Source organism: Manis javanica, chromosome 5 (genome assembly GCF_040802235.1).
Source record: "Manis javanica isolate MJ-LG chromosome 5, MJ_LKY, whole genome shotgun sequence".
Taxonomy (NCBI): domain Eukaryota; kingdom Metazoa; phylum Chordata; class Mammalia; order Pholidota; family Manidae; genus Manis; species Manis javanica.
In genome coordinates this window covers 38,216,170-38,242,163 of record NC_133160.1, presented here as the reverse complement: position 1 = coordinate 38,242,163, position 25,994 = coordinate 38,216,170, and the positions used below count along the sequence as shown (strand labels likewise).

At 38.4% G+C, this 25,994-nt stretch overlaps 1 protein-coding gene across 5 annotated transcripts in view; it reads right to left on the bottom strand.

Annotated features, from left to right (window-relative positions):
- SPTLC3 (serine palmitoyltransferase long chain base subunit 3) overlaps nt 1-25,994 on the bottom strand; it is a 140,896-nt gene that overhangs the window by 82,280 nt on the left and 32,622 nt on the right. For 4 of the 5 annotated variants that reach the window (XM_073236942.1, XM_037022511.2, XM_037022512.2 and 1 more), the window contains 3 exons: nt 25,652-25,837; nt 4,578-4,732; nt 3,834-3,982 (listed from right to left, as the gene is read on the bottom strand). In XM_073236942.1, the coding sequence (XP_073093043.1) occupies nt 3,834-3,982; nt 4,578-4,732; nt 25,652-25,837 (490 nt within the window). Of the gene's footprint in view, nt 1-3,833; nt 3,983-4,577; nt 4,733-25,647; nt 25,838-25,994 lie in introns of those variants that run through there. The other variant, XM_037022513.2, reaches the window with a different exon arrangement.

Here is a 25,994-nt window from a genome sequence, read left to right as displayed (position 1 = left end):
CTAATTTCCGGTTATACAGAGAAATAAGCAATCATGTATGTCTCTGCTTTAACACATAGAGGAGGTGTACCTATCTTTATTTTGGGATCTCTATCTAATTTTTATAAGGTGAATGTCATTATGTTTTATGATTCATAACTTTAAGCTTAACTTCTGCTTTCCTTTTGTTTGCATTTTTGCCACCCAGGTTGTTTATTTATTTTTAAGGCTTCGGCTTATTCTTTTTGTGAAGCTTAATTCATATGAAAGAAGAGCAAGGAGGTAGCATTTACTGTCCTTTGGGCCTGTTGCTCTACATTGTCCATTGTTAAAAAAAGAGATTCAAGTAAACATCTTTCACATATGGAACACTGATAATTCTTTCAGATAAAGAAATCTAAACATCAAGTGTGGAAATATATTGCCTAATGGAGATATTACTAATTATTGTTTGATGTTAATAGTCAGGCATTGTCAACAATTGAACACAATTCTCAATCCCCATGCTGAAAATCTAAAAATCCATGTACTTTTACAATCTGTAAACAGCTCTTCTAGCAACTTCCCAGCTAATATTTTGGAGGCAAGCCCCCCTGAAAAGAGGTATACCTTAATACCTGTCTTTTAACTTTTGGTAAGCTGTTGAGGCTAGAGTTCGCTAATTCACAATGCAGCTTCACACACACCAAACACAAAAATTTCTAATCTTTCACAGCACATTAACAAAGTTATTAGGAAAAACTAGGCTGTTATTATCAAAGATGTCATGTATGGCACACAGTTTGAAGAAGACAGCCCAGTTCAAGGAACATTCAAAGAAAAACAAACATGAGCAGGAGGTTACAAAGTTAAAATGTGTTAGACATTTTCAATGCTTGATTATGACTTTACATTGCCATTTCACTCTGCCTCATATGGTGAATATAAAAAAATGCACACTGCTCCATCTGCATCAGCCTGTGGAATGTTAAACTGACCCACAACAGAGTCAAAGCCTCCTTTAATTCCATTTCCCATTATTTTTTAGTAGTCCATGAAAATAAACAGTGGCATATCATTTCATGTCTTAAAAAGAGTATTTGCAATTCTGTACATATCTGTCTGTAAATGGGTCATTTCCAGCTGTGTTTTGGACTTGGTTTTAACATTTGCAGGTGCAGACTTTCCAACAACCTTACTCTTGGACTCCTTATTCATTGTTCCTTCCACTGACTCTCCCTTCCTTCTGGGCACTGAGGGAATTTTGATGGCAGTTGCAGCAGGGAGGCAGGAACCAGGTGCCTGCCTGGGACCTATCTTTCTACTCTCTACCCTTTAAAATAACTCTAATTTAGTTGTATTTGTTTTTAATTACAGCATCTAATTGAGTTTAGGTTTTTGGCCAAATCTCAGTCCTATTTGTCTCAATAGGCAGATATATTCTAGTTACATATTTTTTTCATTAAAATAATATGTGTGATCTTCTATCCTCTCATTATGTTTTCAATACTTCTTTTTGATTTGTCATTTGTTTAATTTTCCTAGTTTGTAATATGCTTTCTGTGTTTTTTTCCCCTTAGAACGTGGCAAACTATTGTTAAAAGCTTCTGGGAAGTATTTTCAAGTGATTAAAGATTCTTTAACTTCTGGTTCCTCAAGAAGCTATTTGGTTATATAAATTGTTATGCCACTGTATTCCCAAGTTTTCATTGTTAATTCATTGGCATTGGTCAATATTTTCTTAAGACTATATATAGCATATGTTTTCTGAAATAAAGAAATTGGGCTACTAATTCTTGCGTGCCTAGTTAGGGTTATTATTTATGTTTCAGTAAACTTTCAAATGTGCCCTGTTTACTTACTTTTTTGGCTGCTTATATTCTTGTTTCCAGTACTTCTGTTTGCCTGAAATTAATGTATGTGGCTTCTATTTACTTAAAAACTGCTAAGGTCTTTCTAGAGCTTGAGCTGGGTAACTCACTGAAGCAGGTGAATATTAGAAGTCCTGCGATTCAGAGGGATGAGTAGGTAGAGGAAGAACTTAGGCTGCAGGCAGTCCTAACTGGGATCTGTACCTCTTGCCGGTTTCTCTGGGCTTGTTGAGCCTGCAAAATCAGGGACCCACACTTCAGATGTGGCCTCCACTGGAGGCAAACCACTGCTCATGTCAGGTTGTCTCCGTCCAGCCTCTGGTGGCTGCGAGGGGAGGTGTTCTGTCTCAGTGAGTTGGGGATCTTCACGAGTGTGTTTTCTGTCTGGTTCATTAATAATCCTGATGTTCGGCATCACCACCACCAGAGGAAACATGGCCGAAGGTTTCTCCTGTCACGGGGTGCTCTCCCGGTCTCCACCCGGCCTCCAAATGGGCCATCATGGGCGACCAGTTCTTCTAAGTGGAGTAGGACCTTCCTTCTGCATCCTGCTATTATTTCTAGCCCTTGTGCCTCAAAATGAAGATAAGAAAGATGTCTTTTTTAAGAACTCTGGGCAACCACTTGTATGCTCTGGAGCTTTGGCTAAGGGTTTACTTAATATGTGGATAAAACAGTTACTTTGTTCAAATTGAGTTGTTCTTTGTTGCACAGGTCTGAAAACGTACATGTTTTTATCTGAGAGGCATGCCCCTTATTTTTCATAAATGATAAATCTCATTTTAGCAGATTTACCTCTGATTCCCACAGGGCTGAAACCCACCTGGTGACCCCTGCATATGTTATCATGGATGGGAAACTGCTCTAGTAGAAGAAGCCAAGCTAGACTGGGTGTTACAGTGGTTAAAAAGCTTCCTCGGGCACATGTCTTACTCACTGTGACCCTCCGTTTCCTCCGTGAGAAATGGGAGTAACACCACCTGCACTGCTGCCTGCAGAACAGGATTTTTGTGTGGAGTAAATAGATGATATATAAGAAAACCATGTAAACCATGTGCCAGGAATAGTAAAGCACTCTGGAGGAGCAAGCTTACATTACTCTTTCTCCCTGAAGGGAAGACAAGCAGAAGTTTCTTTCTCACAGATTTCATGCCTCTGAATAAGAGAAAAGTGTTCCAGCAAAAAGAAACATAAATAGGCAGTCTGTTTTACTTTTGCCATCCATCCATTCATCATTCATTTATTCGACACAATCGCCAGCTAAGCCAGTTCCTCTTCCATGAGGCTTGTTTGAATAACAGAGATGGGAAATAGACAAAAGCAAAAATAAGGTTGGTGAGGGACATCATTAAAAAAAGTGGGAGAAAGAGCCAACTCCACATGAGAAGTTGTTGTTCAGTGGGTACAGTTCCAGCGATGCAGGATGAATGAGTTCTAGAGATCTCTTGCCCAACGTGGTGTTTATAGTCAATATTGTATAGTACTCTTAAAATTTTGGTTGAAAGGGTAGATCTCATGTTAACTATTCTTACCACAAAGCAGGGGTGGGGTGGGGGGACATAGAGGAACTTTATGAAGTGATGTATGTGTTTATTGCCTTGACTGTGGCCTTGATTGCATGGGTGCATGTGTATGTCCATACTCATCAAATTGTACACATTATGTAAGCACAGTTTTTTAAAAATCCTAGTTATGCCTCAATAATGCTGCTAAAAAGAAAAAAAGGATCCAGAAAAGAACTATATGGGAGAGAAATAATAATTGCTATTTTAGATAATATGGTCAAGAAAGCTCCAATTTTATTTATTCTGGAGGATTAAAATCTATGATTAATAATCTGCCTGGAAAGAGCATTATATTAGAAATTTCTCTGAAGACTTTCATAGCCCTTTACCTTTTGTATTTTATAACTGCATTTTGAAGCATACTGTCTAGATTTGAGAAGCAGCCACAAGAAATCTGAGACCCAAGTGGACAAAATGTCAAAATAGTGACAATACATACCCATTTCATGTCTGGTGCTGGCCACTCCTAAGCCATACGTGTTTAAGACATCCTTCACTGTCCTCATTGACTCATCGTACCTGGCTGCCAGGCCAAGGAAATTATAGGAGCCCATGTTGATGACATCTTTGATGATTCTTCCAGTAAACCTGCAGAAGGAAGGGCAGGTGAGCACAAAGTGTCTTCTCATTTAATACCATCCGAGTGCCCCACAAAAGACTCCTACAAAGAGGTCTTTATGGCCCAGATCGTATGTTTTATTTTTGCCTTTTGACTTGCAGTGTTGTCACCACGAAATAGTTTGCCCTTACAGAAAAGTAACCCCAAGTGAAGCTGGGCAGAGCATTGAAAAGAGGTATCCTGAGCCATGGGCTATTACTCAGCCCTGATGTCCTTAGACACTCATTTTTTGTGACATCTGTGCTCTGGACATGAGAAGAGCCATGACCATTACTGTCTCCTTCAGCAAGAAGTAGGAAGGTATAATTTATCAATAAAACTGAAAAGGGCTCTTTTTGGATGGCTCTGTATATCCAGCACCTTTTAGCACAGGTTTCACTTTAGTTAAAAAATAAACAAGCTGCCCTGGATAACTTAATTGCTGTGACTTACCTTGATGTTGGCTGAGTTGATGGAAGACCAGCTGCTTCCATGCTTTGGTTTATTCCAAATTTGCAATTTGGTGACTGTGCTAGGATTTCCCTGAAAAATTTTATTTCAATCGAGACCCACCCAGTACCTCACCTGAATGTCCAGTTGTAGTCATCTGACACTCTCTCCACTACATCGAACAGAGCCCCTGGGGCGCTGCAGATGGGGCGGTTCCAGTTGTCTCTGATTCTCATATAGAGGTTCCGTTTGTAAAAATTCTCAAAATTTTGATACATTGGCACAAAATCCTGTTATAACAGAGGCAGACATTTACCTTTGGACCCTCTCTTTTTGTATGTCATTTGCAACTGATGGCCAGGAGAAGACCTGGAAGAGTCATGCAAATATTCCACCTGCAAATACGTTTTGAGCAATTGTCTGTGTGTAATGGGACAGGTGGGGTCCATGACTAACGCTGGAAGGCCTCCATCCCCAGAGAACTTACATTTTAGTGGGTGAGTAAAAACATGGCAAATAAAGGTAGCAAAGATGATAGTACAATACAAATCCCAAAATGAATGGTGGAGACAATGAATCTCTGCAGAATTCCACCTGAAGGGTAAGAATAGGTGTTTATGCCCAAAGCACTTTCATTGGAACAAATTGGTTGAATGATAATTTGGTCTTCACTTTATTAAACATGAATATCCCTACTCATTATATTTTTAGAAATGTGGATAAACTTGAACTGTTGGACTTTTTGGCAAAACTCCTGGCAGGTGGCTATCTGTCTTATAGCTGAGGGCCTAGAAACCAAGTTGATGAGTTTACAAGGGCACCTGGCTTCTCCCCTAGTTGAAATGTCAGCAATGTTTTGCTGTATAAAAGGTAATTCATGCCTGAGGGATCTACAATCCAGCTGAGGCTCAAAGCATGACATATCTAACTTTGTCTCTAACTCCTAATAATTAGTACAAGGCAGAAAATGTAAGACCTTGGTCTAAATTAAGTACTTTGAGTGTTTGTAAGAGTAGACCTGGAGAGAGTCACATCTTGCCGGAGGGACTCAGGGTGGCTTCGGGTAGGAGGGACTTTGAATAAGCACTGGAAGCGGGTAGGATGTGGACTCCCACAGGCAGCCCTCTCTGTAGTGTCTCTCAGATTTCTCATTAACAAATCAAAGGGAATACTGAGTCCCTCAATTACCACCGAGGGTGTGGGAATTAGACTGGGTAGTTGAAGATTAATGAAAATGGGAGTTTACAAACCAAGGTAGAGCAAACTAAACAGACAGAGGACTCTTAGTTCCTCCTCAAGGACATAGATAAACTTTTGACTCATGAATCCTTGAGATGTTCTGTAAGATCTTAGACCCTCACCAGATGATCCACCTGCCGACCCCAAGCACGTGTATCCCATACTGGGTGGAGGTGGAGCAAGGAGACTGATGACTAAAATTGCTGAACTAATAATCCCCTATCACCTTGCCACCAACCAAGCAAAAGAATGGGTAAGAGCTGATCACATACCTTACAACCCATTTCCATAATTTTGCCTTTAAAATCCCTTGCTTGTAAGTCAATGCAGAGCTTGAGACCCTACACATTAGCCACCCATTTTTGCATGGTGCCCTGCAGTCACCTCCCACTTTGTCTCACTACATTCCTCCATCAGTACTGGGCTTGCTGCACTTTGGGCAAGTGAACCCAGCTTTGTTTGGCTCAGTAACATTGTTACAGGCAGGGATGGTTAGAGAGGGCCCTCAGGGTAAAAGCAATTGTTTACTAGAAATGTAGGGTGCATGAGAGAAGAATGAGTGCGAATAAAACATAAGGTGAAGCATGTAACTCTTTGCTCAGAATCTGCAATGGCCCCCACCCCATTTTGCATCAAAGCCAAGGTCCTGACTGCTCTGGCTGCCTGTTACCTTTCTGGTCCCATCCCTTGCTGTTCCCTGTGGTGTGAGTGAGGCTGTAATGTCAACTGGGCACAGAAACTGGGAGCCTGAAGTGTCCAGATGAGGAGCTCACACATTACCCTGGAGGCAGAAGGGAGCCACGGAATGGTTGGGAGTGAGCATCCTCATCCCCTCTCCCAGCCTCTTTGAGTGTTCTGCTCCCTTTTCTCCTTATGAACTGGAGCTGGTTTGCTGAAGGAACAAGGAGGTGTATGGGGAAAGGCTTTGTGGAAGACCTTGTGCTACTCATTTGGCCCACTTGTCTCCTGAGCAGATCAGTTTCAGAGGAAAATATGTAGAATCTGAAGGTTTTGATGGCTGGTGGCTGCATCCATGCCACAGTCTTTTTTGTCACCTCACCCTTCAGTGACAATGACATCCTTTCTGGGAGGAAATTATGATTATCTACAAGAAAGAATGTGCATAACCACTTACTGGGGACTCTCACTAATGTGAATCTGAGGGATGGTTGGGCAACTCGACTGGTCACATTTATGGGTTGAAAATTAAATACCAAATACATTTGCTCTCAAATCGCTAAATATCGTGATATAGGTTTTATTATTATTCAAAGCTACAAGGTTATGATAATCAGTTAAACCTTTTTATGTTTTAACAAGGAAATGGACATGTTCTTGAGAGAAAAAGAGGTTGTGTAGTTCCAGGAAACTCTTTTCCAAACTATTTTCTCTTTGATTTAATAATATTTTTTTCAGACTATTTACTGATTGTGGATTATTCTATATCCCCTAATGTTATTTGTGTCCTTCTATTTCAATTTTTTATTTTCTTATTTGAAATGACATCATATAATCTCTTCCTATCAAAAAGAGAGAATAAGTCTGTAAGTAATATTTCTAGATTCTGAATGGAACTATAGTTTTAGAGTTTATGAGAAATCTCACGCAAAATAATGTTGATAGTTTAGGAGACAATTTAACAGTTGTTTAGGAAAACCATTGGTTTTGGAAGAAAAGAACCAAAACAAAATTAATTTCAGACATGAAACCACAAAATACACAGGATACCAATCTCAGCAGTCACATCAGAGTGACCTCAGGCTGGCACCTGCCCCAGCTTGCCCAACCTTCTTTCTAAATCATCAGTGATGAGAAAAAATGTGACCCATAATATGGGCAACTAAGGTCAACAGATTGCCAGATCATTGAGGAATGTCCACTTATCTAAGGAACTTGGCAGTGACTTGAGGAAATAATATGGGTTTTTTTTGTCATCAGTTCCTCCTAGAGATGTGCCATCATGGCCCTCTGGGGAAAGGTGAGAAAATACTCCATTCTGCCCAACCTTTCTGGCTTCTGGCCCAGAGATCCATACTTTCTACCTATGAGGAAATGGGTAGCTAGGTCTTTTATTGAGATAAATACTCTGAGGGCAAGATACAAGGATTCTAACCTGTTCTGCATCCTCAGGGAAGACTTTCTACTAGGGAATAATCTTCACACTAAATATAAATTTTTACAAATTACATACTTGAAATTTCTCTGCCAGAGGGATGGGCCAGTGTTTTAATCACACAGTCATTTCTTTGCATGTGGTGTGAGCACTAACCTAGATGTGAAATACAAGCTTGGCAGTTTACATATTCCTGAGAGGAACAATTGAGCTTGGAAACCTACTTTGAAATCAAGATCTGGTCTGGGGAAGAACTGTTCTTGCTTATGGGGTGTCCTCCTCCTCTTCCTGTGTATCAGTGAGCCTTCCTAACTCTGCATGGGTGTATATTCACCCCACCCCATTCCTTTGAGCACCAGTAAAGAATCCTCAGGAGCAGTCAACACCTTCCAAAGCTCAGTGTCCTCAAATCTCAGGCAAGCCTCTCATGGCACCTGAGCTAGACCAGAGAATGAAACTGGAGTAGATATTGCAAAAAAACAGAAGCATTAGAACAGGATATATCTTTATCCATCTGTAGATTTAACTCTCAGTTGACCTACTCACTATCTTTCTTTTTCTTCCTGATACAAATGGCTAGATGTGAGAGTGAATCCCAGGCACGAGGACACGATCATTTTGGGTGGTAGGATAGAGGAGGGTTGAGCAAAACCTGCAAATGCAGCCACAAAAATGGCTTTGTTTCCTTTGCAATATGACAATCTTTCTTTATCCACCTCCAAGTTTGTAGGGTACTTTATAATTGTCCAAATGTTATAGATTTTTAATCCAACATTTATAGACAAATCAAGGGAAAGTAAAAAAATGTGAGTGGACAAACTGTGAAATGTACCCAGTTCTAAAAAAAAGGCTTTGTTCAATAAACCATACTGTAGGACTAGGTGTTTACAAAGAAGTGAAGAAGTCATATCCATGGCCCATTATAAAAAAATACTGCCAAATTTGGAAGCCTGTCCCTTCTTATTTGATTTAACTATATGCCCTTTCAGTAGCTAATAGAATTGTAGATATCATGGATTTGTAGAGAGAGAAAGATTCACTATCAAACACCAGCTGTTCATTTTTGCCTATACTGATGCTTGTGTTCTCAATTAATATTTCATTTTATGTCATTATTTCCTTTTGGGAAATAGCTATTTCTCTTTCCAGGGTTGAGCTCAGAACAATAGTGTTTTTATTTATTTATTTATTTTGTTGGAAAGGGTAACTGTATTATAAACAGTTTTTGAAGCATGAGAAACACCAAGTAAAGATGGCTCAATTTAATTTTCCTTATTTAGAAAATAGAGGAGGTTGAATAAAGATGGCAGACTTCCTCCTCTAAAAGTGGTGGGAAATGACAAAAAAATAGATATTAAGAAAACAAAATATACTCATAAATGCCTCACAAGATAAAAGAGAGTATCATCAATGAATCAGAAATATTGAAGGATCAGATCACAAAAAATAGAACATAATAAGATCTGATCAACAGAGAAATTAGACCATCAGTAACCATAGTTCTGAAATGGCTACAGAGAAGACAGGTGTGGACATAAGCTAAATGTAGGGCAGCTTCAAGCTGGGAGTCAATAACTATAAGAAATTGATGCTAGGGATGATTTACTGGGAAGCTAAATCTTTTTGCCCTCCTTTTATTAGGTAAAAAGGTAAGAAGCAGTTATATCATTAACAGGACAAAGCACTGTTGTGGGCGCCAAGAACTGAGCAGAAGAGCAATGCCCCAGTGCAGAGAGGTGGGGAGCCCACAGTAAGAACACAAGCTACTGGTCCTGGCAACCCATTATTCCAGCTCTTTAATCACTCAGGTGATTACTGATAGGTGAATACATAGGCAAATTAGGATTCTTAAGTAAAAAATAAGCATAAAAGAGTGTCACTACTATTTAAGGAAAACTAACCCACAAAAAGGTGCCAAATTCAACAAGAGGAAGAACTAACATCAGTGAAAAGATGTAATAGAGCAAACAGAAGAAGAATTTTAAAAATATGTAAGGAACATCTTTAGAGAGACACAACAGAACTATGTATACTTTAAAAATACAAAGAGTTCAAGAGTATGATGGACACAGCTTAAAAGCTAGTTACTAAGGTTGACTAATTTTTCCAGACATAATGAGAAGGGACGAGAAAAGAAAATATGAAGGAAAAGTCAAAGAGGTACAGAGGACAGAGTCAGAAGATCCAGTATTTCTCTAACAGGAGCTGCAAGATTGAATGGAAGAGAACGAGGAAGAGAAGGTGAAGAGGAGGGAAAGAAGGTAAAGATGGAGAAGGAAGAGGAGGAGCAGGGGGAATTCCAGGGAAGAAGAAAGGTTTGAATTCTAAGATGTCCATCATCAGGAGCTGAATAGAGAAAATAAAAACCCATACCAAGATACATCCTGGCTAACCTCATCTCTAAGAACAAAGAGAAAAATCTCACACATGTTCAGAGAGGGAGAAAGGTGGTTTACATAGCAGGGGATAAGAATTAGATTGCTTCAGACGTTTCTTAGGTGACAGTAGTGGAAAATATTATGAGGAAAAGTTATTGTGAAGTTAAAATCCTGTTCTCAGCCAATGAGAAAGCCAAATAAAACATTCCAGTATACGAAGGAGTCATGAGTTTAACTCCCACAGGCCTTGTAGTCACTGAGCATGAGCCTCAGCAAAACAGATGATGTAATAACTAAGGAGGAAGACAAGACATGCCCAGAAATACAGGGAGTGAAGAAACTGATGGAAAACAGGTTAGCCCAAGTAGTTTTATAGAGGTAGGATAAGCAACAGAAGCTAAAAAATAAATCAACAACACCCTGGAAAAAGAGTATGTGAGAGAAAGAATGAAACTATTAAATTCTTCAGTGAGGGAGACTACTCACTGAATAATGGTGTCTAAATTCTAAATATATGTGTTAAATATTCAGTAAGAAACCATTTAAAAAATGGTAGGGGAAATAATATTTACAGCTTCCTAACAGTGACAAGGAAAAAAAAAATTCAGAACAAAGAGAACTCCATCAAATGTTCCAAAGGTATGAAAGGAGAAATATTTAAAATAAAAAAAATAAACAAACACCAGAATATGTGAATGTAATATATAAAGATGGCAGGAATAAGTTTAAACACTGGAGTAATGAAAATATAGTTTTAATCATACAGAATTGCCAGTGACAGTTTTTGACCTATGAAAACAGCAATTTCATATGGTTCAGGCAAGTAAGTGTTCATAGATCATATTATCTTATTAAAATACAGAAGCTTTCACATTTGTTTTAAAAATAAATCTCTAGGCTGCTTATAAAAGACATTTCTATAAATGATGAAGGCTGAAAATAAAGTGTGGTTACTGAAGAAAAAGAAAAAGTGGGTGGATAAATATTAACATCAGGTGAAATATAAGGTGAAAGTATGATAAAAAGAAAATATCAACCAAGAACTATAAGTGCCATGGACTTTTCTACATTGAAAAGTTACATTGAAATACATAAAGACAAACCCCAAAACTAACAATCCACAATCATAATGGAGAGCATTAACACACATTTTTTCAGAAGTTACAAGTTCGAGTAGACAAAAAATAAGTAAATCTAGAGGGTTCAAATAACATAATTAACAAATTTGTTGTAATATACCTAAAAGAAAATATTTAGTTTTTCATGGTACATGGAAAATTCCAATATAAGAAATTACAATACAATTATCTGAGAAGCTGTGGCAACCAAGGAGAGAATTCAATAAGGTAGTAGCATTTCAAATTAAAATATGAAAATATCAATAGCTTCCCTATATGTTATTGATTACAATTAGAATATGCAATAGTGGAAAAAGGTAGTATCTAAGCAGCACAGCCATCATACCCAAAAAATAATCATAAGAGGAAATGGTAAGACATTAGAATAAAGAAAATTATAAAATTTAGTAAAGGACTTAATGAATACCTAAATAATAGAGAGACAGATGATGTTTCTGAATGGGAAGACTAAATATTATTAAGATGTCAAATTTTCCAAAGTTAATGTGTGCCTGTAGATTTAATATATTACCAGTTAAAATGGCAACAGTTTCTTTTTTTAAAATTCAATGCCTGACAAACTAACCCTAAAGTATACACACAGAGAAAATTTTAAGAATTACCTAAAACTTACAGATTTGCCTAAATAATAAATAGATCAATATTTCAAATCAGTGGGTAAAAAAAACGTGAACTTTCCAATTAATGATATCAAGTAAATTAAAAAGTCTCTTTAAAAATTTTCCTCTTAAAAGTGAAGGGACAGAAAAAGATATTTCATGCAACTAATAGAGAGAAAAAAGCAGGAGTTGCAGTACTTGTAACAGACAAAATAGACTTCAAAACAAAGAAAGTCACAAGAGACAAAGAAGGAAATTACATAATGATAAAGGGGTCAATCCAACAAGAGGATATAACCATTATAAATATCTATGCTCCCAACACAGGAGCACCTACATATGTGAAACAAATACTAACTGAATTAAAAGGGGAAATATAATGCAATGCATTCATTCTAGGAGACTTCAACACACCACTCACTCTGAAGGACAGATCAACCAGACAGAAAAGAAGTAAGGACACACAGACACTGAACAACACATTAGAACAGATGGACCTAACAGACACCTACAGAACTCTACACCCAAAAGCAGCAGAATACACATTCTTCTCAAGTGCACATGGAACATTTTCAAGAATATATCACGTACGAGGCCACAAAAAGAGCCTCAGTAAATTCAAAAAGATTGAAATTGTAACAGCCAGTTTCTCAGACCACAAAGGTATGAAACTAGAAATAAATTAAGCAAAGAAATGAAAAATCCTACAAACACATGGAGGCTTCACAACATGTTCCTAAATAACCAATGGATCAATGACCAAATAAAACAGAGATCAAATGATACATGGAGGCAAATGACAACAATAATTCAACACTGCAAAATCTGTGGGATGCAGCCAAGGCTGGCTAAGAGGAAAGTATATTGCAATAAAGGCCTACCTCAAGAAGGAAGAACAATCCCATATAAGCAGTCTAAACTCACAGTTAATGAAACTAGAAAAAGAACAACAAATGAGGCCCAAAGTCAGTAGAAGGAGGGACATAATAAAAATTAGAGCAGAAATAAATAAAATTGAGAAGAATACAACAATAGAAAGAATCAATGAAAGCAAGAGCAGGTTCTTTGAGAAAATAAACAAAATAGATAAACCCCTAGCCAGACTTATCAAGAAAAAAAGAGAGTCTACACACATAAACAGAATCAGAAATGAGAAAGGAAAAAATCACTACGGACACTATGGAAATACAAAGAATCATTAGAGAATACTATGAAAAATTATATGCTAACAAACTGAATAACCTAGAAGAAATGGACAACTTTCTAGAAAAATACAACCTTCCAAGGCTGACCGAGGAAGAAACAAAAAATCTGAACAGACCAATTACCAGCAACGAAATTGAACTGGTAATAAAAAAAACTACATAAGAACAAAACACCTGGACCAGATGGCTTCACTGCTGAATTTTATAAAACATTTAGTGAAGACCTAATACCCATTCTCCTTAAAGTTTTCCATAGAGTAGAAGAAAAGGGAATACTTACAAACTCACTCTATGAGGCCAGCATCACTCTAATACCAAAACCAGGCAAAGACAACAAAAAAAGAAAATTACAGACCAGTATCCCTGATGAACACAGATGCAAAAATACTCAACAAAATATTAGCAAACTGAATTAAAAAATACATCAATAAGATCATTATGATCAAGTGGGATTCATCCCAGGGATGCAAGGAGGATATGACATTCGAAAATCCATCAACATCATCCACCAAATCAACAAAAAGCAGGACAAAAAACCACATGATCATCTCCATAGATACTGAATAGGAATTTGAGAAAATTTGACGTCCATTCATGATAAAACTCTCAACAAAATGGGTATAGAGGGCAAGTACCTCAACATAATAAAGGTCACATATGACAAACCCACAGCCAACATCATACTTAACAGCGAGAAGCTGAAAACTTTTCCTTTAAGATCAGGAATAAGACAAGGATGCCCACTTTCCCCACTTCTATTCAACGTAGTACTGGAGGTCCTAGCTATGGAAATCAGACAACACAAAGAAATAAAAGGCATCCAGATAGGAAAAGAAGAAGGCAAACTGTCCCTGTTTGCAGATGACATGATATTGTAGATAAAAAACACCAAAGAATCCACTCCAAAACTACTAGATCTAATATCTGAATTCAGCAAAGTTGCAGGAAACAAAATTAATACACAGAAATCTGTGGCATTCCTATACACTAACAATGAACTAGCAGAGAGAGAAATCAGGAAAACAACTCCATTCACAGCTGCATCAAAAAGAATAAAATACATAGGAATAAACTTAATCAAGGAAGTGAAAGACCTATACCCTGAAAACTACATGACACTCTTAAGAGAAATTAAAGAAGATACCAATAAATAGAAACTCATCCCATGCTCATGGATAGGAATAATTAATATTATCAAAATGGCCATCCTGCCTAAAGCAATCTATAGATTCTATGCAATTCCTATCAAAATGCCAACAGCATTCTTCAATGAACTGGAACAAATAGTTCTAAAATTCATATGGAACCACCAAAGACCCCGAATAGCCAAAGCAATTCTGAGAAGGAAGAATAAAGCTGGGGGCATTATGCTCCTCAACTTCAAGCTCTGCTACAAAGCCACAGTAATCAAGACAATTTGGTACTGGCACAAGAACAGACCAATAGACTAGTGGAACAGACTAGAGAGCCCTGATATAAACCCAAGCATATATGGTCAATTAATATATGATAAAGGAGCCATGGATATACAATGGGAAAATGACAGCCTCTTCAACAGCTGGTGTTGGCAAAACTGGACAGCTACATGCAAGAGAATGAAACTGGATTATTGTTTAACCCCATACACAAAAGTAAACTCAAAATGGATTAAAGACTTGAATGTAAGTCATGAAACCATAAAACTCTTAGAAGACAACATAGGCAAACATCTCCTCAATATAAGCATGAGCAACTTCTTCCTGAGCCCATCTCCTCGAGAAAAGGAAACAAAAGCAAAAATGAACACATGGGACTACATCAAACTAAAAAGTTTTTTGTACGGCAAAGGACATCATCAACAAAACAAAAAGGTATCCTATAGTATGGGAGAATATATTTGTAAATAACATATCTGACAAGGGGTTAACATCCAAAGTATGTAAAGAACTTACACACTTCAACACCCAAAAGGCGAATAACCCAATTAACAAATGGGCAGAAGATATGAAGAGACAGTTCTCCAAAGAAGAAATTCAGATGGCCAACAGACACATGAAAAGATGCTCCACATCACTAATCATCAGGGAAATGCAAATTAAAACCACAATGAGATATATCACCTTATACCAGTAAGGATGGCCAGCATCAAAAAGACTAAGAACAACAAATCCTGGTGAGGATGTAGAGAAAGGGAACCCTCCTACACTGCTGATAGGAATGTAAGCTAGTTCAACCATTGTGGAAAGCAATATGGAGTTTCCTCAAAAAAACAAAAATAGAAATACCATTTGACCCAGGAATCCCACTCCTTAGAATTTACCCAAAGAATACAACTTCTCAGATTCAAAAAGACATATGCACCCCTATGTTTATTGCAGCACTTTTTACAATAGCCAAGATATGGAAGCAACCTAAGTGTCCATCTGTATATGAATGGATAAAGAAGAGGTGGTACATATACACAATGGAATAAGAAAGCAACAAGTCCTACCATTTGTAACAACATGGATGGAGCTGGAGGATATTATGCTCAGTGAAATAAGCCAGGCGGAGAAAAACAAATGCCAAATGATTTCCCTCATTTGTGGAGTATAACAATGAAGCAAAACTGAAGAAACAAAATAGCAGCAGACTCAGAGACCCCAAGAAGAAACTAGTGGTTACCAAAGGGGAGGGGTGTGGGAGGATGCTTGGAGAGGGAGGGAGAAGGAGAATGAGGGGTATTATGTTTAGTACACATGGTGTGGCGGGGAATGAGGGGTATTATGTTTAGTACACATGGTGTGGCGGGTCACGGGGAGGACAGTGTAGCATAGAGAAGGCATCTGTGGCATCTTGCTGCACTGATGGACAGTGATTATCAAGTCCCCACCCATACTGCATTGGGGTATGGGTGGGGACTTGATAATATGGGTAAATGTAGTAACCATATTTTTTTTCATGTGAAACCTTCTTAAGAGTGCATATCAATCATACTTGAATAAAAACTGAAAAAAAATTTTCCCTCTTACTTCACACAGCACATAGAAATAAATTCTTGTTGGATTTGTGGATTAAAAGTATAAATAAACACCCTAAATCATAAAAACCCTGAATGCTGTTATAGGAAAATTTGTTGTAACTTTAAGGTGGAAAAAATGCCTTCCCAAACATGATGAACTTCCCATGCCAAAAGAAAAAATAACGCCAAAAGTACCAAAGAAAACAAAAAAGAAATGCTTGGTATACATACGACTTTAAAATATATGTATAGTTAAACATAACAGAAAAAATTAAAAGCCAAGAAACAGAATTAGAAAAATACTTAAAATACACTTAAAAGACAAATTATTGATATAAGGATATAAAGAACTCTAAGTCAGTAAGAAAAATCAAGTTAATAAAATGAGAAAAGATATGAATAAATAATTCAAGAGGAGTAAATTTAAATGACTAATAATCATATGAAAAGAAGCTCAGGCTCACTATTAATCAGGAAAAGTGAAAATTAAGACAGAACAAAAAACATGTTCACCTATCAGACTGGCAAAAAAAAAAAAATGTTGAAAATACTAACATATCACGTGCCAGTGAGGAAGCAAGCTCTCTCAGGTACTGTTGACTGAAATTTACCATGGTGAGCTTTTTTGAAAGGGCAATTTGCCAATCTCTCAGAAGTTAAAATGTACATCCTTGGACACAGAAAGTCACTTAAATAAATTATACTCAAATAAATTCATGTACTATTCACTGAAGAATTATTTGTAGTAATAAAAAATGGGAATGTAAATAATCAAATATCCATATTATGGAATATCACCATACAATATCAAAAGGAGTGAGGTCAACCTGTACTGGCACATGAGGATCTCCAGGCACACAGGTAGGTGAAAAAAAAATGAGTCACAACGGTGTGTATGATATGGTCCCATTTAATTAAGAAAAGCACAGTGTAAGTGCAAATGAGTGTATGTGTAATTAAGTGCATTAAAAAGCCAGGAAGGATGCACAAAGACATTGCCTTTGCTCAGTATTTATTTCCATAATAAAAAGGAAAGCAAAAATAGACATGAGTTTGAGAAGGGGTTCTTCACTAGGGGTTGTCATAACCTGCCTGTTTCACAATTTGGCAGAGTACCAGCTGGTATGTGTTAGCAAAGCTCTACCTTATCAAAGTCAATCAGCCCTGCCTACTATTGTAGATTCCTTCATGATAAGGTAAGTGGAGAGGTCTATATTGTAAAATAACTTAAAAATTATTTGACTAACATTTTAATGATTTCTCAGAGATTACATGTGTATATACATATATATGTTGAGAATATAGACATATATATACACACACACACAAATAAATGTTGATCTCAGTATTCATTGTGGGGAGTCTGTGATCTGATTCTACTGATGGTCTTAAATTACAAAATATTTCTAAAACTTTGATTTTGGAGTTGTTTTCCCAATCTGTGGCACATGTTCCCTTGCTAGATGCAACTGTGGAGAATATGCATCCCTTGTGAGAGTTCATATGGATTTTAGAAGCAGCCAGAAGACATTTGGTCCAAGCCTGGTTGGGAATATGGGGGATTTCTCTGGCCAGCAATTCCTGCCGCATTTAAAGCTATTGGTTTCTTAGTGATATTTAAGTCAAGGAAGTGAGAAAGAGAGTTGTGCCAATACCCAAGGAAGAACAATTCCAGGCAGAGGAAAAAGCAAGTGAAAAATCCCTGAGGTAGGTTCCTGTGAGCTGCACTTGAGGAAAAGCAAGTGGTCCCAGTGTTAGAGGGATGAGGCGGAGACCTAAGAGGGCTGCATTCTGCAGAACTCAGCTAGCACCCGGCTGGTATCCTGAGTGAAACGGAAAGGCATTAAAGGGTTTTAGGATTTGCAACCTGATGTAGGTTTTAAAGGAATCATATTGGTTATTAGTTGAGAAGGGTTGAGGTGAAAGCAGGGTACACCTAGGCAAGAGAAGATGGTTTGGACAAAGCTGGGGGCAGCTGGGGTGGTAAGAAATAAACAATATACATTGTAAGAAATAACAAATACATTTTGAACATGCATTTTTGGCATGTATTTGGCAGCAGATTTGACTTGGGTGGGAGAAAAAAAGGAGTCAAAGATGACTCTGAGGTTTTTGGCTTATAACCTGGACTGAGGGAGCTGCCCTTTACTGGTCTGGGAAAGACTGTAAGAGGACCAAGTCTGGAGGGGAAGCTTAAGTGCACCCTGGGAACACCACAACACAATTAAAGTTTTGGATGTGCCAAGACTGAGTGATAGCTGGTGAGCGGTATCTACTGTATGGGTAGAAGGCTTGGCCCTTGGCTCTTGGAGTCCAGATGTTTACTCCATGGTGATGAGAGGTAGGGGGAGGTCAGGGTGTGAGAACAGGAGCAAGTAAGTGGTGGTGGTGGGGATGTAACGAAGTTGTGGCATTTTTCCATTTCTTTAATGAAATAGGAAGCAAAATTATCTGCTGAAAGTCAGGTAGATCAAGAAATGTTGGTGGTTTGGGAGGAAAGGAGAAGGTATTATATTGTCATCCTCAGGAATTGATGATGAAAGGTGCTAAGGTAATGTAATGTGATTGGCAAACAGCACTGGAGGCCTCCTTGGGGCTAGTGGTCCTGAATTTAATGGGAGACCCATCAGCATGGGGGGGGGTAGATCCAGTTGAGGGGTTATCAAGGCCCCCTGGAATTTAAGCTGGGTAAAAGGAAGAAAGAGTAGAATGGGGGAGTACAGGAGAGGAAAAAGCATTAAGGGACCACAGGCTCCAGGGACAGGGTGGGATAAGAGGAGATGGAAGCAGTGCTGGAGGGAGAGGGCTGGTAATGGCAATGCCTGAGTAGGCCGTCTGAGCAGACCAGCTGATTTCAGTGTGCATCCAAGGTTGAGAACACCAATGTAGTCTAAGCAGCCCTCAAGTTGCCCATCTAGCTAAGTTTCCAGGGCCACAGCAATAAGGCACAGGCAGGCTTGGACTGCCCTTCCTGGAACCAAGCAGATGTCTGTGCATGTGAAAGAACAGAGCTGTTGCTGTCTGGATGCAGGTGTTAACTGAACTTCCAATAGAACGTCTAGCTCCTCACCCTTCAGCATGTTTCACATTACCTAGGGATAGTGATAAAGTAACAATTCTGCTTCAAATGTTCTGGGCTGGACCTGAGAGCCTGTATTTCTAACAAGTGCTCATGTACTACAGGTGAGAAGGATCAACTTGTGGTCCCTGGGCCAGTAGCACTGGTACCAGCTGGGAGCATGTTAGAGATGTAGAGTCTTGGTCCCACCCAAAAGAAGAACTGGCATGATCTCCAGACCATTTGTATGTACAGGAAGATTTAAGAAACATTGCTCTAAAACACTGGTTTCTAACTCTGGCTGCACACGAGAATCACCTCATAGGCTATATGAACCCCACCAGCTAGGGAACACCACAACACAATTAAAGCAGAATATTTGTGGGTAGAGCCCAGATATTAGCTTTTAAAGCTTCTCAACAGATTCCAATGTGCAGCTAAGGGTGTGAAGTACTGGCCTACTGTTACCATCACACATTGGGTACTGGATAACTGAAGTTCCCAGGGAAACCCAAGTGAAGCTCTGTGACTTTAGGCCAACCCAAGTCCAAACAGGAAGACCAGTGCTTTGGCCATCTCTTTGCTTTGGATATTATACATCACACCCTGTGACTTTAATGGACCCTATCTTTGAAATTACTCAGAAGGAAAGCTCTTTAGGTGAATCCTGCTGCTGTATCACGATGCAAAAGATGGATGCAAAATGTTTCATTTTATTCATGCAAACATCTGGAGATTTGTCTTAAAATTTTCTACAGTTACAACTTGCTGATACCTCTTTGTTTCACGTGGGAGTAAAAATCTCTAGGGATGGCCAGAAAGGTCTGAAATTTACTTGTAGGAGCACTGGGGACCATCTGGATCTAGCCTGAACACAGAATTGCAAATGGAATGTTTGGTAACAGTTTGGGGCCGTGGGGGGTGGGTCTTGCTGAACCTGTTATTCAAACCATAGGGATTGAGAAATGTTGTTTTTAAAGTCTCTGATGATGCTTGACATTCATTTGATTATATTTGCTGACAACTTCTGGATTCTGTAAAGTTGGGCCATTATGTATTGAGAAAGTAATTTACCTAGGGGTCTTTAATAAATTGCAATTCAACTCTGAAGTTACTTTTTACATATGTCCCTAAAATTAAGAGTTAAAAGAAGAATTTAAGCAAAAACATTTAAATCTCTTATCAATCTGTATTGTCCTTTTCTTTATCTGTGTCTTCTGCTTGTTGGGGGAGTCTATCTGAGATTATCAGGTGCCCGGCCCTGTGATTTTTGTAGTGCTTTCTTGGAGGGAGATTTTTATTTTCTATTCTTTTCACTAGGTTAAACTAAGTGTATCAGTAATGCTAAGTGAATCAGTACTCAAGTGATTTAGATACAGGGGATGGTCACAGCCTTCATGTTTTGGAGTTAGTTTCAGTATTTGGGCTATGAATCAAAAGAAGAAGAAAAGAGATTCTAAATTTGGAGCAATGCTTTAGTTTGAATGGGTAGTTTAGTATGAGAGAAGTCATTCCAGTGAAAGAAAAATGGGGAAACTGGATTAATACATCCTTATATTTGATTTAAGAAAAGAAAGAATTGAGGAGATAGGTCAATAAGCTTGGCTACTATAGCAATCATTTCCCTATGTGTATATATGTATGTATGTATATATATGTTGTATACCTTAAACATATATGATTTCTATTAAAAATAAAAATAAAAGAATGAACATACATTAAAAGACTGTAATTGCAAACAAAAAGATCCATTTATGATCTTCTTTAAAACCATAGTTGTTTTCTCCACCACATCATGGGTGATGTGCTCTTTCCTGGTCATTTTGCTCAGGGCTGGCTTGTCTTATGGGATGATCTCATGGTTTGTCTTATGAAATCTCCTAGTGACTGGTTTTTAGCATAAAGCAATGCTCATTTCTGCTAAAAAGAACTAGGAGTCATTGGAAAGCAGCATATTCCATGTCTCCAGCAAGAAACTTCAAACTATGCCTCAGAAAGCTTGCTAATCTAAAGCAAGGAGACTGTCCAAAGTATGTGGCAGGAGGCAGTATTGAAAAGACAAGGTCACCCTGAAGACGGTTTCACTAGACCAAGTCCCATGGAAAAGAATACAGCGACTGTACCCACGGCAGTTTATCAGACCGATTACCTCTGCAAGGCTCTAAATCTCTAAAAGGGATCAAAAGAAAGGAACACATAATAAAAAACATCCCCTATAAAAGATAAGTCTACTGGCTGATGCTCTCTACTTCATAGAGATCTCACAGGAGGGAAATCACAAATTTTGTGAAGAAATACATGTTACCGATTTATTTGACACAATGTCTTGCTCCTGGGAAGTGGTTCAAGCTGTTCTGCAGCAACAGTATCATGCTTTGCAGCACAGGCCGCTGTGTGCTGCTTGTGTCCCACTTTTCAGGACACAAGCGCTCCTTCCCCTGATGCTGGGAGTGTTGGAGGCTGACAGCTTGCTGAAGGGAGCTGCCTGGCTCATGATCACATCCCTTTCTGCTGACAGTCCCATCTATCATCATGGAGGTCTCAATCCCCTTTGCTCAATCAGGAATGCTTCTGAAGGGCCCTTCCACCCCTAGAGCTCCCTGTGGGGTCCACGGAGGCCTGTGCTGAGACATCGTCATCATCCATCTGCCCTGTCTTGCCCACTTTGCCCCCTCACAGGTGAACAGGTGTGGACCCCTGGAGCAAGCCAGTCACCTTCCTGCCTCCATTCCTGAATCTCAGAGGCTGCTTGCCTGAGAACCTGCTTGCCTGTATACAAATCTATCCTGCTGGAAATGTAAGCAATGCTTTAGTAAAGCCAAAATGACTAGCCCTGTTGGGTGGGTAGAGCAAAAATATTGAAACAGGTTAGAAAAGAGATGGCAGAGCTGAAGCCTAAGCCTGTCAACAGATGCCACATCTGAGAAATTTACATTTGACTTGCCCATTTGTTCTAGTAAATAGTCTAGAATGTGTTGATTTATTGTGACTTTAATGGACCCTATCTTTGAAATTACTCAGAAGGAAAGCTCTTTAGGTGAATCCTGCTGCTGTATCACGATGCAAAAGATGGATGCAAAATGTTTCATTTTATTCATGCAAACATCTGGAGATTTGTCTTAAAATTTTCTACAGTTACAACTTGCTGATACCTCTTTGTTTCACGTGGGAGTAAAAATCTGGGGAGCAGACTGATTGGTGATAAGACATTCTAGACCAGAACAGCTGGTGTCAGGAAAGGGCTGTGGAGATCCTTTTGGGAATGACCAAGGGGAACTTGCTTTCTAATTCCAGTTTCCCAGTTTTATGATCAGCTCTGCTAAGGCCTGGGAAAACTGCTTCCTTCTCTGGGAGCATGCTGCCTTGTTTCATGCTTGATGGAACCATTTCTATACCCTTAACCATTCAAGAACCTTTATATCCTCAAAACTGTATCTGTGATGATCCTTTGCTAAATGAGGACCATTCTGTTATGATGCGTGTCCCACTGCCATCCTCGTGTCTGATCATGGTAGAAATTTGGATTAGCCTTATTTTCTCTGTTTTAATTTCTGTGCACTCACCCACCCAGACTTGTTGATTCTATTTCCTACATATCTCCCTAAATCTCTCTTCTGCCTTCCATCTACTTCTTCCCTAGTTAAACACAAATTATCTCTTTCCTAAACTATTATAAGGCTTTTAATTGTCACTTTACTTCTCGTCTTGAAATGCAATTCCATCTCTAACGTCTATTAAATTCTTTCAAGTTCTTCTCTCCCTTTCTCTATTTTTTTCTCTATAGGCCTTCCTTGGGAGATCTCACTACTTCTGTGGTTTTGATTAATGTTGGTATGTTCATGATTTACTAAAGATGCCCCCATGTCCATATGAGACTTTTCTTTGGAGGTCTGGACATCTGTATCTCACTGCCAATTCCTCAAACTCAACTTGTCAAAAAATGAATTGGCGACTTTCCTCCTCTAATTGGTTTTCTTCCTTTATTCCCCATGTTAATAAATAATAGCACCTTCTTTTTTTTATTAAGGTATCATTAGTATACAATTTAATGAAGGTTTCACATGAGCAACATTGTAATACCACCTTCTTTTTTACCCAGCTGCCCAAGTCATAAACCTGAGTCTAATCTTTGATTTGTTTATCTCCCTAATTCCCCAAATCTAACCAGCCATCCCAAACTCCATTTTACTTCTTAAAATTTAGTTTTATTAAAAAAAAGTTTTAATACTGAGGTACATACAATAAAATGCACAAATCTTAATGTACAGATAATTTTGACATGTAAATACACTCATGTAACCATTGACCAGATCAATATATCAAGCATTCTCACTATTGTTTTTATCCCTTTCATTCCATTTTCTTAAACAACATTTTTGGTCTTATCTCTTATCACCAACTTACTATCATTACCTTGGTCCCAGCCCAAGGTCTCACCTGCATTCTTCTTAAACCTGGATTCTGCATCAGCCCCTTAACTGTTTTTTTTTTTTTTGTCTCCATAGTGTCCTCCTGCAGTTGCTTTTCCATGGGGCAATAAACATGATCTTTCTCATATTCAAATCTGCATTCCTCTGCCTGAAAACTCTCAATGCCTTCCCAATGTTCTTATAATAAATACCTATGGTTTATAAAATCCCATTATGGTCTGGTCCCAACTTGCCTCTCAGTCTTTCTCCCCACAAACTCCCTCTCTCAGTAACAAAAATGTCAGTGATCAGAATTCCTTGGTTCCCGCATGAACAATGCATTCCCTCGCCCCTGGGACATTTGGCAGCATGTTTCCACTCCCTCAAGACTCCATCTGTTGATCTTATCTTATAATTTACTCTTCAGCCTCCAGGTCTCAATTTAATGTTCTCTTTTCCCTAGAAGCCTTCAATGAACACCAAGTTCAGTTTAGACATTTCTTTGCTCCTTTCATGCCCTCTACTTACTTCTAAAATGTCTCTTACCAACTTCTACTGCAATTGCCTTTTTTATGGTTAGCTCCCTGATGTCAAGAATGATATCTGCTTTGATTATTCTGGTATCCCCAGAGAGTAGCATGGTGTCTGGCACAAAGTACATGCTCAAAAAGAATCTGGCCTTGATTAACTAATTAATGCATGACTTGGCACAAGCAGTGCACTCTTCTGAGAATCTCTTCCTTGCTCACTAGTCAAATTCTGTTCACCATTCAAGCCATAATATGGTGCCTTGTTGATTTGCTAAGGGAATCACAGGGCACAGATCACCCTCCTCCCTATCATCACTTTTTGTCGTATGTTTTCCTCATGAGTCTGTTTTTATATGCTAGACCTCAAATTCTGTGATGATAGGACCTGCCTTCCATGCATAGTAGCACCCATTAGCTGATATAGAAAATGTGTTCAAATACTTGCTAAAGGTAGGAGGGACTATAATAATAAAAATGGGCCTGCTTTTCTTCTGAAGGTAACCACCTTGACTTAAAACAATTCCAGAAGAAGTGTTCTTCATGATTTTTTTCATGGATGCATTACTGTAATAAGTGTTTATCTTACCATGGGTACTAGCCATCAAATTACAGGATTTAAGGTTCTCTCATTAGATTGAAATTCATGCGTCACTTAAGTTCTGTGCTTAGGTATGTTCAAGGTTCCATCATGTGGAATGAGCCATGACTGTAAGCACAGCATTCCAAAGCCATTTTTAAGAAGAAGAGATTCATGGCATCATAAATCATTTGAACCAATTGGAAAACAAATTAATAAAATGAAGGCTGTTTGCAGACCTCTGAATATTTCCAGGTTGTCCTGTTAGCTCTATTTGAAAAGAGGATGGTATAGACTTTTATAGGTTAACTATTGAAAGTATTTAGACCAGTGTTCTTAATTGGGGCATGGATTTTGCACTCTGTGAGACATTTGGCAATGTCTAGAAGCATTTTGGATTGTCACAAGTGTGTGGGAGAATCTAGTGGCAGCCATAGGTACAGGCCAAGGATGCCATTAAAAATCCTATAAGGCACAGGGAAGCCTCCCACACCAAAGCATTTTCCAGCCCAAGTGTCAATAGCATGAAAGTTGAGAAGCTCTGACCTAGATAATTAAAAATCTCACATTTCACTTAGACATACTTTTCTATTTCAGAATAGATCATAGACAATACTCATTTACAATGAGAAGATCAGTATAGTCCTAGCCATGTGTCTTTGCACTTAGAGTTTGATCTATTCATCTCTAAAACAGTATTTAAATATTAATATCATGGGATTATTATAAAAAATAAATGTGCTAATGTATGAGAAAACCCTTAGTTCAGTATCTGGAATATAGTAGTTGCTCAATAATCATTTGTAGAAACAAGTCCATGAAAATGCAAGGGATGGTGTTTTGGGAGTGGACATGAGTAGAAGTTACCCTGAGTATTTCCTGAGTGCCCCCCTCTTTTTCAGTATCTGTGCATGCATCATTACTTTGAGAACACTAGAGGAAAACAGGCATTGACAAAGATGCTGGAAATGTACTTACGTACTTTTTGTTCATCTCGCTCTATAGCTGTGTTGCATTTTTCTATTCTCCAGTTTCTCAGAAAGTCTCTGAAATAGCCAAATAGGGTTACAACTCCATATCCAAAATAAGTGAGAACCATAACGTGAAGAGGTGCTTCTTCAAAAGATTCAATAACTGGTTTATCATAAAAATGTGGCTTCCCATTTTGCTGAAAACACAAAAGAAAACAGAAGGTTAGGTCTCTTCCATTACAATAAGCTATGATGCTTAAAATCATGGACTTTCAACCTTCTAAATTTCCAAGAACATATATAAGATTGTAAAACGTGCTTGGAGAAAAGTGGAATTTGATCATTGAGGAGGAT